The 14,655-nt window shown below is 63.5% G+C and overlaps 7 protein-coding genes across 7 annotated transcripts; 3 read left to right on the top strand and 4 right to left on the bottom strand.

Moving 5' to 3' along the window:
* Positions 1 to 27: 27 nt before the first annotated feature.
* Positions 28 to 2,563, bottom strand: LDB17 (Ldb17p; the record flags this gene model as incomplete). The annotated part of the gene is made up of 6 exons (XM_076648590.1): positions 28 to 1,143; positions 1,204 to 1,367; positions 1,426 to 1,731; positions 1,789 to 2,274; positions 2,345 to 2,440; positions 2,512 to 2,563. The coding sequence occupies 6 exons, from the start codon at positions 2,561 to 2,563 to the stop codon at positions 28 to 30; spliced, it is 2,220 nt and encodes a 739-aa protein (XP_076505779.1).
* A 507-nt stretch (positions 2,564 to 3,070) lies between these two features.
* On the bottom strand, positions 3,071 to 5,405 carry JCM10292_001637 (uncharacterized protein; the record flags this gene model as incomplete). Its single annotated transcript, XM_076648589.1, has 7 exons — positions 3,071 to 3,205; positions 3,278 to 3,904; positions 3,974 to 4,146; positions 4,212 to 4,485; positions 4,585 to 4,692; positions 5,211 to 5,249; positions 5,379 to 5,405. The coding sequence occupies 7 exons, from the start codon at positions 5,403 to 5,405 to the stop codon at positions 3,071 to 3,073; spliced, it is 1,383 nt and encodes a 460-aa protein (XP_076505778.1).
* Positions 5,406 to 5,747: 342 nt separating this feature from the next.
* On the top strand, positions 5,748 to 6,193 carry JCM10292_001636 (uncharacterized protein; the record flags this gene model as incomplete). Its single annotated transcript, XM_076648588.1, has 3 exons — positions 5,748 to 5,824; positions 5,938 to 6,016; positions 6,089 to 6,193. The coding sequence occupies 3 exons, from the start codon at positions 5,748 to 5,750 to the stop codon at positions 6,191 to 6,193; spliced, it is 261 nt and encodes an 86-aa protein (XP_076505777.1).
* Positions 6,194 to 6,653: 460 nt separating this feature from the next.
* MYG1 (Myg1p) lies at positions 6,654 to 8,088 on the top strand (the record flags this gene model as incomplete). The annotated part of the gene is made up of 6 exons (XM_076648587.1): positions 6,654 to 6,707; positions 6,795 to 7,033; positions 7,107 to 7,524; positions 7,599 to 7,759; positions 7,878 to 7,963; positions 8,033 to 8,088. 6 exons carry the CDS (start codon positions 6,654 to 6,656, stop codon positions 8,086 to 8,088), a joined length of 1,014 nt encoding a protein of 337 aa, XP_076505776.1.
* A 282-nt stretch (positions 8,089 to 8,370) lies between these two features.
* Positions 8,371 to 9,010, bottom strand: JCM10292_001634 (uncharacterized protein; the record flags this gene model as incomplete). Its single annotated transcript, XM_076648586.1, has 4 exons — positions 8,371 to 8,409; positions 8,519 to 8,584; positions 8,694 to 8,715; positions 8,811 to 9,010. The coding sequence occupies 4 exons, from the start codon at positions 9,008 to 9,010 to the stop codon at positions 8,371 to 8,373; spliced, it is 327 nt and encodes a 108-aa protein (XP_076505775.1).
* A 602-nt stretch (positions 9,011 to 9,612) lies between these two features.
* Positions 9,613 to 12,374, top strand: MCM5 (MCM DNA helicase complex subunit MCM5; the record flags this gene model as incomplete). Its single annotated transcript, XM_076648585.1, has 9 exons — positions 9,613 to 9,636; positions 9,734 to 10,006; positions 10,074 to 10,223; positions 10,280 to 10,449; positions 10,517 to 10,678; positions 10,743 to 10,824; positions 10,886 to 11,081; positions 11,149 to 11,809; positions 11,870 to 12,374. The coding sequence occupies 9 exons, from the start codon at positions 9,613 to 9,615 to the stop codon at positions 12,372 to 12,374; spliced, it is 2,223 nt and encodes a 740-aa protein (XP_076505774.1).
* A 195-nt stretch (positions 12,375 to 12,569) lies between these two features.
* Positions 12,570 to 14,404, bottom strand: JCM10292_001632 (uncharacterized protein; the record flags this gene model as incomplete). Its single annotated transcript, XM_076648584.1, has 3 exons — positions 12,570 to 13,798; positions 14,011 to 14,276; positions 14,349 to 14,404. 3 exons carry the CDS (start codon positions 14,402 to 14,404, stop codon positions 12,570 to 12,572), a joined length of 1,551 nt encoding a protein of 516 aa, XP_076505773.1.
* Positions 14,405 to 14,655: the final 251 nt, after the last annotated feature.

Below are 14,655 nucleotides of genomic sequence, written 5' to 3'. Positions count from 1 at the left end.
GGGAAGAGAACGGGCAATCCGCGCCGCTCAAGAAACCGCCAATCCCTCGACCCTCGTCCGGATGAACGCCTCGTCCGCCTCATCCGTCTGTCTCCCCGCCGCACCACCCCGCGGACTCCCCCGCCCGCTGACCGGCGGCGGCGGCGGTCTCCGCCTTGCCGACCCGACCTGCGGGCTCGGGGGCGGCTGCAGCTGCTGCAGTGCTGCTGCGGGCTCGCACGACGCAGGCGTGCGCGGACGGCTACCCGCCTCGGTTGGCGGCGGCGGCGCACGGCGCCGGTGCTTACTGCCCGTCAGCGGCGGATAGGTCCCCGACCCGGATCCGGCGGCGGAGGACGCGGAGGAGAAGCCGCCACCGGTGTCTTGCTGCGCGAGCGGTGAGGGCGGGAGAGGCGGCGGGGACTCGCTCAGGCCGAGCCCGTGCGTCGAGGAGCGGTAGTGTGCGGCCGAGAGCGAGGTGGACCGCGGACGAGGGTGGATGAGCGGGGGCGCGAGAGAGGCGGAGGCGTGCTGAGATCGCTCGGCGACGGGGCGAAGCAGGTCGTGGCCGGCTGAGTTGGACGCGATAGAAACCGGTGCGTCGGTCGGCTCGAGATCGTATCGGGCGGGGACGGGATAGATGTCGGAGGAGGGTTCGAGGGATTCGGCCGTGTCGTGACTTGCGCGGACCTGGCCGGGCGCAGTGCCTGTGAGCTGGCTTCGCCCGACAGGGTCGAGCATCGCGTGGCCTTGCGCAATGACTTGCGGGCTGCACGTGGAGGACGACGGCGCCGCGTATGAGACGGTCGAGTCATCAAGCGACGCTTGCCGCTTCGACTTGCGGCGGTGGTGGTGGTGGTGCCGGTGTTTACGCCGCCCAGTCTCGTCTTCAGCGCGCGCGACGGCATCTACGCTGAGCGTGCTGCCCGTACCGTTGACGCTCTGCCCTAGTGCGGCCGCCTCGGCCGATCGCAGACCCTGGCACCAGCTCCCTCGTAGGTTTCGTTCCACGAGACGGCGTGTCGTCGGGTCACAGTCGCGGTAGAAGGACACGGCGATGAGGTTCTCGAGCACTCGACGCAGCTCGGGCCGCTTGTAGGGGTACTGCCGCAGCTGGGTGTTGGTCATGAGCGGATGGAGGACGCGTAGGTAGGTGTGCTTGAGCTGCGCAACGGGAGCGGGTCAGAAAAGCGAAACCAGATGAACCGACTGCGCATGACTGACCCCTTCCGACTCCTCGCCAAGATTGCACAGCTCGCGGATGAAGACGTCGACGAGGACGCATAGGTCATTAGTGTAGAAGTATTCTTGCGTGCCGGACGTCGTGAAGAGCAGGTAGAGGATCTTCAGGATCAGGAGCGAGACGCAGAGCGAATCGGGCGTGCCGTCTAGGGAACGAAAAGTCAGTCTCGCGCTCGAGGCTAATCCGGGAGGGCGCGCACGCACCTGCGCGATTCAGGATGAAGATGATGTTTTCACCAAACGTCTTGCTCTCGTGCTCCTTCTCGCGCAGCACCTCGAGTACCGTATTGGGCCCCCGTTCGCGCTTCGTTTGCCCCATGACGGTCGGGAGGATGGGCGGTGGGAGCTTGCCGTTCCCGCTGGCTTGAGCCGGAACCGTCGACACCATGAACTGCTCGTTGAGCGCGATGATGAGCTTGATGAGGGTGTAGTTGAACGTTTCGTCTGTGACGTCGCGAGTGCGCTCGACGAGGGCGAAGAGGTGCGAGACGAATTCGAACGAGAAGTCGGCTGCGACGAGCCGGGTCAGCACGAAGGAAACACTGTACGAGGGGACACAAGACGCACCCAGTTCCTCTTGGCTGAGCTTCTGCACACGGCACATCTCGTATAGGACAGCGGTTGCCGCCGTCCCGACGCGTTCCTCCCACCCCTCGGCCGGCATCAAGACCTCCTTGTCGGCCGCGCCGCTCCCATCGGCCTCGTGATGTTCCTTGACGACACCCGCGTCCCACACCCACTTCATGAGGACGGGCACGACCTCCTTCCACCGCCGACGCATGAGGCGAAACACCTTTGAGCTGCCGACGGTAACACCCGCGCCCGGTTTGCGCGGGTCAGCCCACACGCCCGCCTGAGTGAGCGGGTTGGCGCCCTCGCCGAGGTGGAGGACGAGCATGAGCGAGATGAAGAGGGTCGAACTGCTCGCGGCTGGGTGCGAGATCGAAGAGATGATGTTCTGGATCATGCGGTCGACGTGCGACGTGAAGAGCGGGGACGAGAGGAGGGCGAGGAGCGCATGGTCGAGCTCGCCGGGCGCCGCCAGGAACTGGTCTGCAGGTGGAAGAAGCGTCAGACGGAGTTAAGTGTGCGAAGGTGGGGGAGGAGAACGAGGGGCACGAACCCATAAAGGTGCTCGCAAAGGCGATGTAGTTCCGCAGCGCATAGTCGAGCTGCTCGAGCGTCGAGTCTGGCGGCACGGCAAGCAGGTCTTCGAGCTCTGCGCGGAAGTTGCGATGACGGTGAGCGGAGGCTGCAGCACCACGAGGGCGTCGAATGGACGGAACGCACCTTGCCAGAACTGATCTGGCCGGCTGAAGTGGTACTCCTGCTCAGACTCCATCTCGCCACAGCCCTGCTTGGCCCGGGCAGCGTGGTCGACGCGAGGCGAGAGCTGGGCCTAGGATGCAACGGGTTGCAGTCGCTGCCTCTGGCCCTGAGCGGGCTTGACGGAAAGCTATTGCTGCTAAACGGGACCCTGCGAGGTATCGCTCGCGACACTGAAGCAAGTCTAGCGAGTCGAGGTGAGTGTACGCAGAGGAAGCGAGATCGGGACAACGAGGTTGGCTTCAGCGACGTTCTCACTGAATAATTCAGGCGCTGCACGATGGTACGTTTGACGACGAGGGCGTCGACGGATGTGAGCGCCAGACGGTCGCGGGCAGAGGAATGCAAGGAAATACGTCCAGGCAACCCCCTTCCGCTCTCCTTGCTCTTCGACGACACGGGCGTGTGTAACGCATGAACAACCAGTGGGATTCCGTCTTTTGCGATGAAGGCAAGGCTCGCGGCAAGGAGGGGGGGGGGAGTGAGAGGGGAAAGGGATCTACAGCGGAGATGGGTACGAGGCTTAGGCCTTCTGGGCGAGCGCAAGGACGGCCTCCATCGAGAGCGACTTGGGGCGCTCGATGGGGAGACCAAGGATGCGGTCGTGAACGTACTGCGCAAGGCCGCCCATGGCGCGCGACGTGCCGAAGGTAACGGTCTGCGCAAGGTGAACAAGTCAGCAAGGATTCCATTCCGCTCACTGTCGCAAAGTGACAAGTAAGCGACGCACGTAGAACTCGAACTTGGTGAGGCCGTAGTGGTACAGGAGCGAGCCCGACGCGGCGTCGACGTTGGGGAACGGGTTCTTGGTCTTGCCGTGCTCGGTGAGGACGCCCGGGGCGACCTTGTAGAGCTGGTCGACGTACTTGAAGATCGGGTCCTGCGCGACCTCCTTGCGGCCAACACCAAACTGCTGGAGGGCCATGAAGCGCGGGTCGGGCTTGCGGAGGACGGCGTGGCCGTAGCCGGGGATGACACGGCCCGAGTTGAGCGTCTTCCAGATAAACTCGACGACCTTCTCGTCCGAGGCCGTGTCACCGAGCTCCTTCTGCATGTCGATGATGAAGCGGAGGACCTCCTGGTTGGCGAGGCCATGGAGCGGGCCGGCGAGACCGCCAAGCGCAGCCGAGTACGAGAGGAACGGGTCCGAGAGCGCCGAGCCGACGAGGTGAGTCGTGTGCGCCGAGACGTTGCCGCCCTCGTGGTCGGTGTGGAGGGCGTTGTACAAGCGGATGAGCTCGACAAAGCCCTCCGAGTCGCCAAAGCCGATCTGGTTGGCAAAGTTGAACGACAAGTCCTTCGACTTGTCGATCGCCGGGACCGACGAGTCGTTGCCGTTGCGGTACTTGTTGTTGTACTACGGACCAGTGATGGAACGGGAAATCAGCGCTCTATTGTGTGCAGTAAGCGTCGGGTCGGGACGCACGATGCGAGCGGCGATGGTGAACGACTTGGCAACGCAGTCAAGCGAGTCCTCGAGGGCGGGGATCCAGTAGTCGGCCTTCTTCATGCCGGCAGTGTAGCCAGCCGCGAACTTCGAGTCGTGGTTGAGCGCGGCAACACCGATGACGAACTGGGTCATCGGGTGGAGGGTCTTGGCTGCGCGTGGACTTGATGTGAGCCTCTCGTTGATGCTCGCATGTGTCACTAGCAGCTAAGCTTACGGAGCGAGTCGAGGACCTTCTCAACGTAAGCCGGGAGCTCGGAGCGGCCAACAAGCTCCTCCTGGAACTGCTTGGCCTCGGCGTCGGTGGGGACGCGGCCAGTGAGGAGGTACCAGAACATGGCCTCGGGGAGCATCTCCTTGCCGCCCGGGGCGGTGGGGAGGACCTCCTGGCACTCGGGGATGGAGCGGCCCCAGAAGCGGATGCCCTCCTCCGAGTCGAGGACCGACGGGTCCCAGAGCATGTACTTGATGCCACGCCCACCGCCGACGACCTGTCAGACAGAAGAAAGAGCTCAGTCAGTGTCTGCTGGACGTGCTGAAGGGACACCGCCAGGAGGGGGGTCGGGGCTTGCGCGAAATTTGACGCTTACCTGCTCGACGGTGACGTTGCCGAGGGTCTTCGAGCCGTGCTCCTTCTTGAGCTGCGCGAGGAGCGCGCGGCGCTCCGGCACGATCTCCTCGAGGACCTCCTTGACGGTCTGTAAATGTGTCAAAGAAAGTGTCAACACAGCTTCTCTTAATCTAGCAACATTGTGATTGTCCGGCGTGAGCGATGACCCGCGCCCCTGAATGCCACTTTGTCTGCTGGGCGCGACCATAGCGCTCTGCCAGTGGAAAGCGCACGAAACAAGGCCCCGAGTTCTGCTCGCGAGCAGCTCGTGCATTGCTGCACTGGGTAATTTGCCCAATGTGCACTGGCAAAGCAGCGAAGTCGAATATCGCGGTTATCGCATTCGGTTGCGGCGATGCGGGCGCGGAAACGGGGACGTGCACGCGGTGCCGTCCTCGGGTAACGCTCGATCTCGCCCGCCGGCGGCCCAAACGTGGTCCACCGGTGCCGCCAGCGACTGCATAATTGCATGTGCTCGTTGGCGACACGCAGCTGCCGTCAAGACGGCTGAGGACGGCCGGGAAGATTGTCCATCGATGAGGTCGCGCCGCGGCAACCCGTTGCATCCGGTGCCAGCAGTGCAGGGACGAAGCGAGGACGACTAACCGAGACGTTGCGACGGCCAGCAACGTTGGCAACGCGGCGCTATGATTCGCACGGCGCCGGAACATGGTGTGAGGGATGGCCGAGGGAAGATGGGGGAGCGACAAGTTGGGAGACGCGAAAGCCCGTCAGCAAGGCGCTCGTTGCGGAGAAGAAAGGCCGGTGACGGACAGCGGCAGTGCGAGTGGCAGAGAACATGGCTCGTGAGTCGGTAAAGACGAAAGGACGGGTGGGAGAGAGGAAAGAGGAGGGGGGGAGGAGGCCGGGCAAGGCCAGGCGGCACGGCGCCTCTGCTGGATGCCGACAAGTTGGCCCGGCGACCCGTTCGCTCGTCTCTCGGCCAGTCTCGCTCTCACTGCTTGGCGTCCTAGACCTTGCTGCTCGCAAAGCTGCGCTTCCATCCGGTTGGCGTTTGCTGCCACGGGCTGCCTCTCCGTGCCAAATATTGGTGCAGCTCGTCTCGCGCATCCTCTGCACCGCCGGCATCGTGCTCACACAGCTGCTCAGCTTCCGAGCTGGATATATATAGCTGGGTACGAAATGCCGATCGCTGCCGATGGAGCGTTGACGCTCGGACGGCACCCAGACCACGTCCTCGTCCACAGCCTCGTTGCCTGGTCCGCGCAATTCGCTCGGCTTTTCCCCTCATCTGGCTTTAACCGCGTACCCGCCGAGTACCGGGAGCTCAAGGAGTTTCTTGGCTTTGACGCTCGCTGTACAAAGAGCACAGGCTGTCCGTCGTGTGCCACGTCGACGCCGCGTCGGGCTCGCTCCTGTACCACTACGGCCTCACCAAGTTCGAGTTCTACGTGCGTCGCTTACTTGTCACTTTGCGACAGTGAGCGGAATGGAATCCTTGCTGACTTGTTCACCTTGCGCAGACCGTTACCTTCGGCACGTCGCGCGCCATGGGCGGCCTTGCCCAGTACGTTCACGACCGCATCCTTGGTCTCCCCATCGAGCGCCCCAAGTCGCTCTCGATGTAGGCCGTCCTTGCGCTCGCCCAGAAGGCCTAAGCCTCGTACCCATCTCCGCTGTAGATCCCTTTCCCCTCTCACTCCCCCCCCCCTCCTTGCCGCGAGTCTTGCCCTCATCGCAGTCGCGTCGGCGTCTTGTTCAAATGCTCGGGGACCGACTACTGGCGCTTCATTCTGTAACCCGGATTTTGAGTGATCGTCATCAAAGGGCGAGTGGCGGTGTGTCTGCGTGATGTGGTGGACCAGGGCTGCAAGCGGAAGCAACGACGCACGCTTGCTCCGCAACACACGCTGTTCCGGAGTTGCCTTGCGAGCGGTAAGAGCATTCTTGGACAGCAAGCTCCGTCACAGCAGAACAGCCAAAGGCGCAAAAGCTACCCTGGCTTCGTCGCTCCACCTCCTCCGCTCCCTCGCGCGCTCCGCCTTCGCTTCTTCCGCTCCAGCCTTCCGTTTCTACTCCGTCAGCGCCATGTCTGAAGCCAAGAAGCCCCGCACGACCCCCATCTTGTGCACGCACAGCGGCGTGAGTCCTCCTCAACTTTCTCAGCCTTCATCAGCTCAACCAGCTGCGATAGCAAGATTAGCTGACAGGCGGTCTCGCTGCACGCAGACGTTCCACGCAGACGATGCGCTGGCTGCTGCGCTCCTCCGCGCGCTCCCGCAGTACGCGCAGGGCGAGCTCCGCCGCTCGCGCGACCCCAAGGACTGGGACGAGGCGACCGTCGTCTTCGATGTCTGCGGCGAGTATGCGCCGGACAAGCTGCGCTTCGATCACCACCAGCGCGGATTCAACGAGGTGTTCGGCCACGGCTTTGTCACCAAGCTCAGCTCGGCAGGTATGATTTACAAGTGCGTGCGACTCTCTCTACACTTCCTCACGACTGAATCGGCATGCTGACCGTCTGTCATCGACTTATCACAGGCACTTTGGCCAGGAGATCCTCTCGACCATCCTGAACGAGCCCTCGTCGTCGCCGACGGTCCAGACGCTCTTCCTCAAGATGTACAGCGACTTTGTCGAGGCGTTCGACGGGATCGACAACGGCATCGCGCAGTACGTCTCGTCGGAGCCGGCGCGCTACCGCTCCCGGACCGACATCAGTTCGCGCGTTGCGGCGCTCAACCCGCGCTGGAACGAGCCGTCCAACGAGCAGATCCTCCTCGAGCGCTTCGAGGTCGCGAGCAAGCTCTGCGACATCGAATTCCGCGAGAGGCTCGACTACCTCGCAAAGGCGTGGCTGCCGGCGAGGGAGTTTGTGCAGCGTGCGGTCGAGAAGCGTAAGGAGGAGGCGCACCCGAGCGGGAAGGTGGTCATTTTCTCCGAGTTTGCGCCGTGGAAGGTGAGCTTTCCACCTTTGCGAACAGCCCGGCGTGTGGCTCCTGGCGCGATGCTGAATCCGCTCGTCGTGCGCAGGAGCACCTCCACATCCTTGAGCAGGACCTCAAGATCCCGGAGGACGAGCTCCCGCTCTACGTCCTCTACCCGGAGAGCGAGGCGCCCGATTCCAAGTGGCGCGTCCAGGCTGTCGCCGTCACGCCCGAGTCCTTCGAGAGCAGGAAGGCGCTTCCCGAGGCGTGAGTCGCTCAACTCTCGAGTCCGCAGCGCCTGCGCGCTCCGCGTGCTGCCCGGCGAAGTGCCGCAGGCTAGATGCAGACCCGTAATCAGACGTTGACCCTACCTGGCTGTCTGCAGATGGCGTGGTGTCCGCGACGACGCCCTGTCGACCCTCACCGGCATTCCTGGCTGCATCTTTGTTCACGCAGCAGGCTTCATCGGCGGTGCGCTCCTCTTCTCATATTCAATGTCCCTCTTAGACCAGTGTCTGACCCATCGCTGTTTACGCGCAGGTAATGCGACCAAGGAGGGCGCAATGCAGATGGCGATCAAGGCGCTCGAACTTTAGGCGGTTCACACGGGCACGTCGCATCGCGAGCGGCTCGGCGAGCAGCAGCAGGTGTGATGTAGAGGCGTGCATAGCTTGCATCGCTCGAGCCAAGCGGCAGCAGTTGGACAATCCAGTCACAGGACAGGGCGAGATTCATGCACATGACTTCGGCGCTGCTGATTCGCGAGTGGGTAGCCACGCTCTTCAAGACGAATCAACGAAAGTATCGTGAGGCAGATGCGGGTGTATGTGCATTTCGGACTGTACAGGAGCGGACAACGATGAGTGCGAAGGAGCGCTTCAACCGCGCATGCTCATCTTCTCCTTCTCGCCCAGCACCTGTTAGATTCGCGAAGCGGTCAGTCTCTGCGCCGATAGCTCGCATAGGACACTCTTTCGCAGAGCGGGAGCGATCTGGAAAGATGCGAGGCGGAACGAAGCGTCGCACCGGCTTTGACTTCTCCTGGTCGTGCTTGGCCTCCTTCTTTTCTGCTTTTGCCGCTTGCCCAGCACTCTGCGGGAGTTGTAGGCCTGTCGGTCAGCGCCCAATGGCCCAGCAACCCACACGTTGCCGGCGAGCGGAAGCAGGACCAGCAGAGCAAGCCCGAGGTGTCGGAACGCACAATCTGCGAGTAAGCGATGTAGCTGCGCGAAGTAAATCAGTAACACAGAGCAGAAGGCCAGCATCGACGGGGTCAGGATGCATGCCGATGGCGAGTTGCAGAGCGGCATCGACGCACCCGACGAGGGCGGCGCCCGCCGCGACGAAGAGGGGCACAGCTGCGTTCTTGCGCTGAATGTCTGCCGTGTCCTCGCCAACAGAATTGCCCAGGTCGTTCTTGGCGGGATGCGTGGTGCGCCGCACAACGGTCGTGTGCAGAGGGCGGGCTGCGGCAGAGCGCGGGAGGGCGGTGCGAAGGGCAGGAAGGCGAGTGAGCATGTTGTCGACTTGGTGCTGGGTGTAGCTGAGCAAAGGAAGGAGCAGAGGGCGCGGGAGAAGCGATCAGGACGCCCTTGACGTCGACGTCGTCTCTCCGCACGAAAGCCACGATCGCCTTCCCGGTCGGCCGCCGTGACTAGATTGCCCGGCAGTACGGTACTACCTCGACAGTCACGCCTGCCGGCGGGCACTGGCAGCTGTTCGAGCGACCGTTCAGCCAGATACAAGTCCGCGGCCTTCTCAAATCGAGCAGACGATCGCGTCGCTGTGGCGCTTCGGACAGCCTCGAATGGCCCCTTGACAGACTCACAGTATGCCACAAGATGCCAATAAGCGGGGTGGACCTGCGACGGACGCACACCAGGCGTGCAACAGGGGGCTCCCAACGCGACACCGCTGTGCGTGAGCTTGTGCGTGGTCAGACTGTGTTGTATGTGAGTAGAGCACGTCATTAAGCAGCTCGCAACCCTGCTGGCGTCCGCTGTCCGCTGCATCGGAGGCGAGCTCGTCGGCGTCGCACTTTGACGCGTCCGGACGCGACCGCGCCGACGCGCCGCTCTTGCCCTCGACCACCTCGACAACTCGCCAGCAACGCCGCCAAGATGAACGGAGGCTTCGACCGCGGTGTAAGCAGCTTCACAGACGCGTGCCCGAGCAGTCAGCGCTGACCCGCACATCGTCTTCGCCTCGCCGCGCCTCGTCCTCGCGCCGCCCTCCTTGCAGTCCGTCTTCTCCGTCCCAGTCTACGGCCAGAGCGATGTGTCGGCCCGCAGCAACGCCAGCAACTCGGGTGCGCTCAACACGCAGACCATCGCCGAGTTCCAGCAGTTCGTCACCGAGTTCCGCGAGAACGAGTCGTTCGTGTACCGCGACCGCCTCCGCGCCAACTGCCTGCGCAAGGAGTGGACGCTCGAAGTCGAGATGGGACACTTGATCGGGTGGCGCGAGGACCTGGCGAGCCGGTGTAGGAACGAGCCGGGCGAAGTGCTGCCGCTGGTGCGTCTCCCTCGTCGTATCGACCTTGGGAGCCGGTCAGTTTCGCGCTCACAACGTTGCTCCACAGTTCGAGATTGCGCTTCGCAATGTTGCGCGCAATCTCCTCTTCCCGACGGCGGCGTCAGACAAGGAGCGCAAGGAGAAGCAGGAGGCCGTACCGGAGATCCAGCTGCAGCTGCGAAGCGGGAGCCGGTTGATGCAGTTCAGGGAGCTCGGCGTACGTGTCCGTTTGTCCTCCACACCGGAAAGGCAAGCTGACGATGCGTTCCGCAGGCTACCAACATCTCTCGCCTCGTCCGCCTGCCTGGCATCGTCATCTCCGCCTCTGTCCTCTCGTCCCGCGCCATCCGCCTGCACCTCACGTGCAAGTCGTGCCGGCATGTCACTACCATGGAGGTTCAGGGAGGCTTCTCGGGCTTCCAGCTCCCGCGCAAGTGCATTGCGTGCGTTCCCTTCCCTGTCCTTCCGACACTGCACTTCCTCTTACTCATTTCCACCGGCGTCCCACAGGCCCGCCGCACCAGGCGAGCCGAAAGATTGCCCTCTCGACCCGTACATGATCGTGCACGACAAGTGCTCTTTCGTCGACCAGCAGACCATCAAGCTGCAAGAAGCGCCCGACATGGTCCCCGTTGGAGAGCTGCCGCGACACCTTATCCTCAGCGCGGACCGGTGCGTCCTTCGTCTTAGCGAGGCGTCCCAATACCAAGACCCGCGGCTGACGCATTTCCTGCAGATATCTCACGGGCAAGGTCGTGCCCGGCTCGAGGGTCATTGCGACGGGTATCTACTCGACCTTCCAGGCTGGCAAGAGTCGCGTGCGTTCCTTTTGCGTACTCGATCCGCAGAGCAGAAGTACTGACCCGAGTCACCGCGCAGCGCGACACGCCGGTCGCCCTCCGCACTCCCTACCTCCGCGTCCTCGGCCTCGAGGTCGACCGCGAAGGCGCGAGTGGCAGTGGCGTGCGCAGCTTCACGGCCGAGGAGGAGGAGGAGTTCGAGAAGATGGGCAAGCAGAGCGACATCTACGAGAAGTTTGCGAGGAGCATCGCGCCGAGTATCTTCGGCAACACCGGTGCGTCTCGCTCAGCTCTTCTCAACCTACACGTCGCTTCCTGTGTTGACCGGCCGCTTGTCTGCAGACATCAAGAAGGCGATCGCGTGCTTGCTCTTCGGCGGTTCGAAGAAGGTCCTGCCCGATGGCATGCGCCTCCGTGGTGACATCAACGTCCTCATGCTCGGTGATCCCGGTACGGCCAAGTCACAACTACTCAAGTTCGTCGAGAAGGTGTCGCCCATCGCCGTCTACACCTCGGGCAAGGGTTCCTCGGCGGCCGGTTTGACCGCGTCGGTGCAGCGCGACCCGCAGTCTCGCGAGTTCTACCTCGAGGGCGGCGCCATGGTCCTCGCCGACGGCGGTGTCGTGTGTATCGACGAGTTCGACAAGATGCGCGACGAGGACCGCGTCGCCATCCACGAGGCGATGGAGCAGCAGACGATCTCGATCGCCAAGGCGGGCATCACAACCATCCTCAACTCGCGCACGAGCGTCCTTGCCGCGGCGAACCCCGTTTTCGGTCGCTACGACGACATGAAGTCGCCCGGCGAGAACATCGACTTCCAGACGACCATCCTGTCGCGTTTCGACATGATCTTCATCGTCAAGGACGAGCACAACGAGCAGCGCGACGCCACCATCGCCAAGCACGTCATGAACATCCACATGAACCGCGCGACGGATGCATCGGCCGTCGGCGAGATCGACATTGAGAAGATGAAGCGATACGTCTCGTACTGCAAGGCGTGCGTGCAGTCTCTCCCGTCCGTCGCGCCAAGTTCGAGCTGACCGCATTCGACATGCAGACGAAGGGCACCGCGACTGTCGTCGGACGCGGCGCAGAAGCTGAGCAGCCACTTCGTCGCGCTCCGCAAGCAGGTGCAGCAGGTCGAGCGGGACAACAACGAGCGGTCGTCGATCCCGATCACGGTGCGCCAGCTCGAGGCCATCATCCGCATCTCCGAGTCGCTCGCCAAGGTCGAGCTCAAGGCCGAGGTGCTCGACACGCACGTCGACGAGGCGATCCGCCTCTTCAAGTTCTCGACGATGGATGCCGTGCGCGCGGGCAACATCGACGGCATGTCCAAGGGCGAGCTTATGGCCGAGGTCGAGGCGATCGAGAAGGACCTGCGCTCGGCGAACCGCCTCGCCGTCGGCCGCACGATGCCCTACTCGAGCCTGCGCAACCACTACGTGCAGACGCGCGGGTGGTCGCAGCACGCATTCGACCGCTGCCTGTCGATCCTCGAGCGCACCGACGTCGTCCAGTTCCTGCAGCAGCGTCGCATGGTGCGCCGCATCGCAATTTGAGCGCTTGCGCCTTTCCTCGTCCGCTGCCTCCCCCGCGTCCCGGTTGTATCGCACTTTGTCCCTAGCCTGTCGAACCTTGTTCTAGCTATAACCTCGCTCAGTACTGTAACGTAGTAGCTCTTCACCTTCTGAACGGGTCGACAATCGTGAATTCAGGCAGGGACGAGGCCCGTTGTCATGCAGTGTCGGTCCCTCCTACGGCTCTAGCACTCCCGTCATGTCGTCCGGCTCGAAAAGCATCCCTGGCAGCTTCTTCCACGTACCGCACAGCAGCGCATTCAGCTCGAGATCCTCGCTCGCCACGCTGCTCGCCGCGTCGTCCTGTTCCTCCTCCTCGTCAGCCTCGCCGCTCATCCACCACGGCACGCATTCCTCCCCCAGCGTCCTGATGAGCGCCTCCCGCTCGAGCAGCTGGCACGCCTGCAAGGGGCTGAGCGCGACGCAGCCGAGCCCGAGCCGTTCGTGCGCGAGCAGCGGGCCCTGGGCGCTCCACGCGTCGGGCGGAACACCTGGTGAGTCGGCTAGGTGATGCGTCGGAGAGGACCGGAGGTGAAAGAGGTGCTGCGAGGTGGCGGTAACGGGGCCAGTCCCGTCCGTGAGTGGGAGCGGGAGCGAGAGCGAGGCGGCGAGGGAGCCGAGATAAGGGGACGGGCAAACCGAGGGCGTCGTAGCGTCAGCGGCGCGAGTCGGGACGCCGCTCGTCGACGGGCGCGGAAGGGCTGCAGGCGACGGCGGCGACGCGTGCGAGGATTCTGACGACTTGGGAAGGTCGAACGGGTCACCGAGCGGGTCAGGCTGGTCTTCGCGACCCGAAGCGGGTTCGAGGGTCTCTGTGCCGTACTGTGGCGTGTCGCAGGCCAGATACTGCTGCGGAGCGGGGGACAAGCGGGCGTCGTTGGTCGGCTGCGAAAGAGGAAGCATCTCCTCGACAGAAATATGGGCGTCGTCGGGCTTGGAGAGAGGCTCCGAAGTCTGGTCCATCCTGCGCAGAAAATCGTCGAACTGGGCCACATCATCGGCCTCCGCTTCACCTGGCGTCTGCGCGAGAGTAGGCGAGCGCGTTTCCGTGTGGAAGCGGGACTCAGCCGCCAAGGACTCGAGTTCGGGCGACTTGCTCCACACGGTGCCGTGCGGGAGTGCGGGCGCCCGTTCGAGGAGACCTTTGGCAGACAGGCGCGAGGCAGGCGAATTTGCCACGAGGGAGAAGTGGGAGGAGCTCGAAGGGGCGCACGGCTGGACCGATGCAGCGTCGAAAGCTGTGAGCTCGGAGAGATTGTCTGAGGGACTCGGAGGCGGGGTGGATCCGGGCAGTGCAGACGAGAAGATCGTGAAGGAGAAAGGCGGCGTATCGGGCGCGATAACCGAGGAGCCGCGCAGAAGCGGGTCAGGCCCCATGTTGGGCCTGTCCGAGACCTCGTCGGTAGCTGCAAGCACGGGAACCGGAGAGCGCGAGCGGCGTCGCTGCATACGTGGAGGAGAAGTCGGGAGAGGCGGCTTTGAGTGGGCAGTGCCGAGGCCAAGCCAGTCGGGCTGAGCGAGAAGCTTGCGGGCATCGAGCTTCAAGGTGTCTGTGCCTCTCTGACTGGATCAGAGGCGCTCCTCGTCGAGGAATGTGAGCAGAGAGACCCGAACGCACCTGTCTCCGATGCCACATCGAACGGTGTCAACGGCTTGTCCGCGTTGTAGAACGAGCTGACTGGCGCCGTCAGGCCTACTCCCCTCGTGATCGCCTTTGCCTGCTCCTCGCGGAAGAAGGAGAAGTCGAAGCTGGGCTTGGACGTCTCGTTCTTCTTGCTCCGCGCGATGAGCGGCCTCGTCGTTACCGGTCCGCGCCTCGGTGCGATAAACGGGCTGCGAGCGGACTTGTAGCCGTACGGATGCGCGCTCGGGGCGTCTCGCAGACTAGCGCGGGGCGAGCTGCGGAGTCAGCGCACGAGACGGACGCGACGAAGGCGGGGAAAGCGAAGCACGCACGCGCTCTTCTTGGCCTTGCGGTGCCGGCTGAGCTCGCCTCCTGTCCAATTCGACATACCAGCAAGCCGCGTGGGACAGCGGACGGCGAAAAGGGAGGAGTGAAGGGACGAGAACAAGGAGGCGAAGGGCTGGCTGCGAGGTCCGCGGCAACGTCTTGTGCGGGTTTGCACCTCGGTGCTAGAGAGCTCTGAGCATCGTAGTGATCAAAGATCCCGGGTACGGCTTCACGGAGGTACAGAGACGTAGCGTGGCGTGAGCCGAGAGCGCGTCCTTGTCCGAAAGCGCGGCAGGAGACTCGTTACAACCC

Source organism: Rhodotorula paludigena (assembly GCF_050403205.1).
Source record: "Rhodotorula paludigena JCM10292 DNA, Rt_paludigena_JCM10292v1_ctg17, whole genome shotgun sequence".
Classification (NCBI taxonomy): domain Eukaryota; kingdom Fungi; phylum Basidiomycota; class Microbotryomycetes; order Sporidiobolales; family Sporidiobolaceae; genus Rhodotorula; species Rhodotorula paludigena.
The sequence above is the reverse complement of the archived record's forward strand: the minus strand, read 5'-3'. Positions and strand labels throughout refer to the sequence as shown.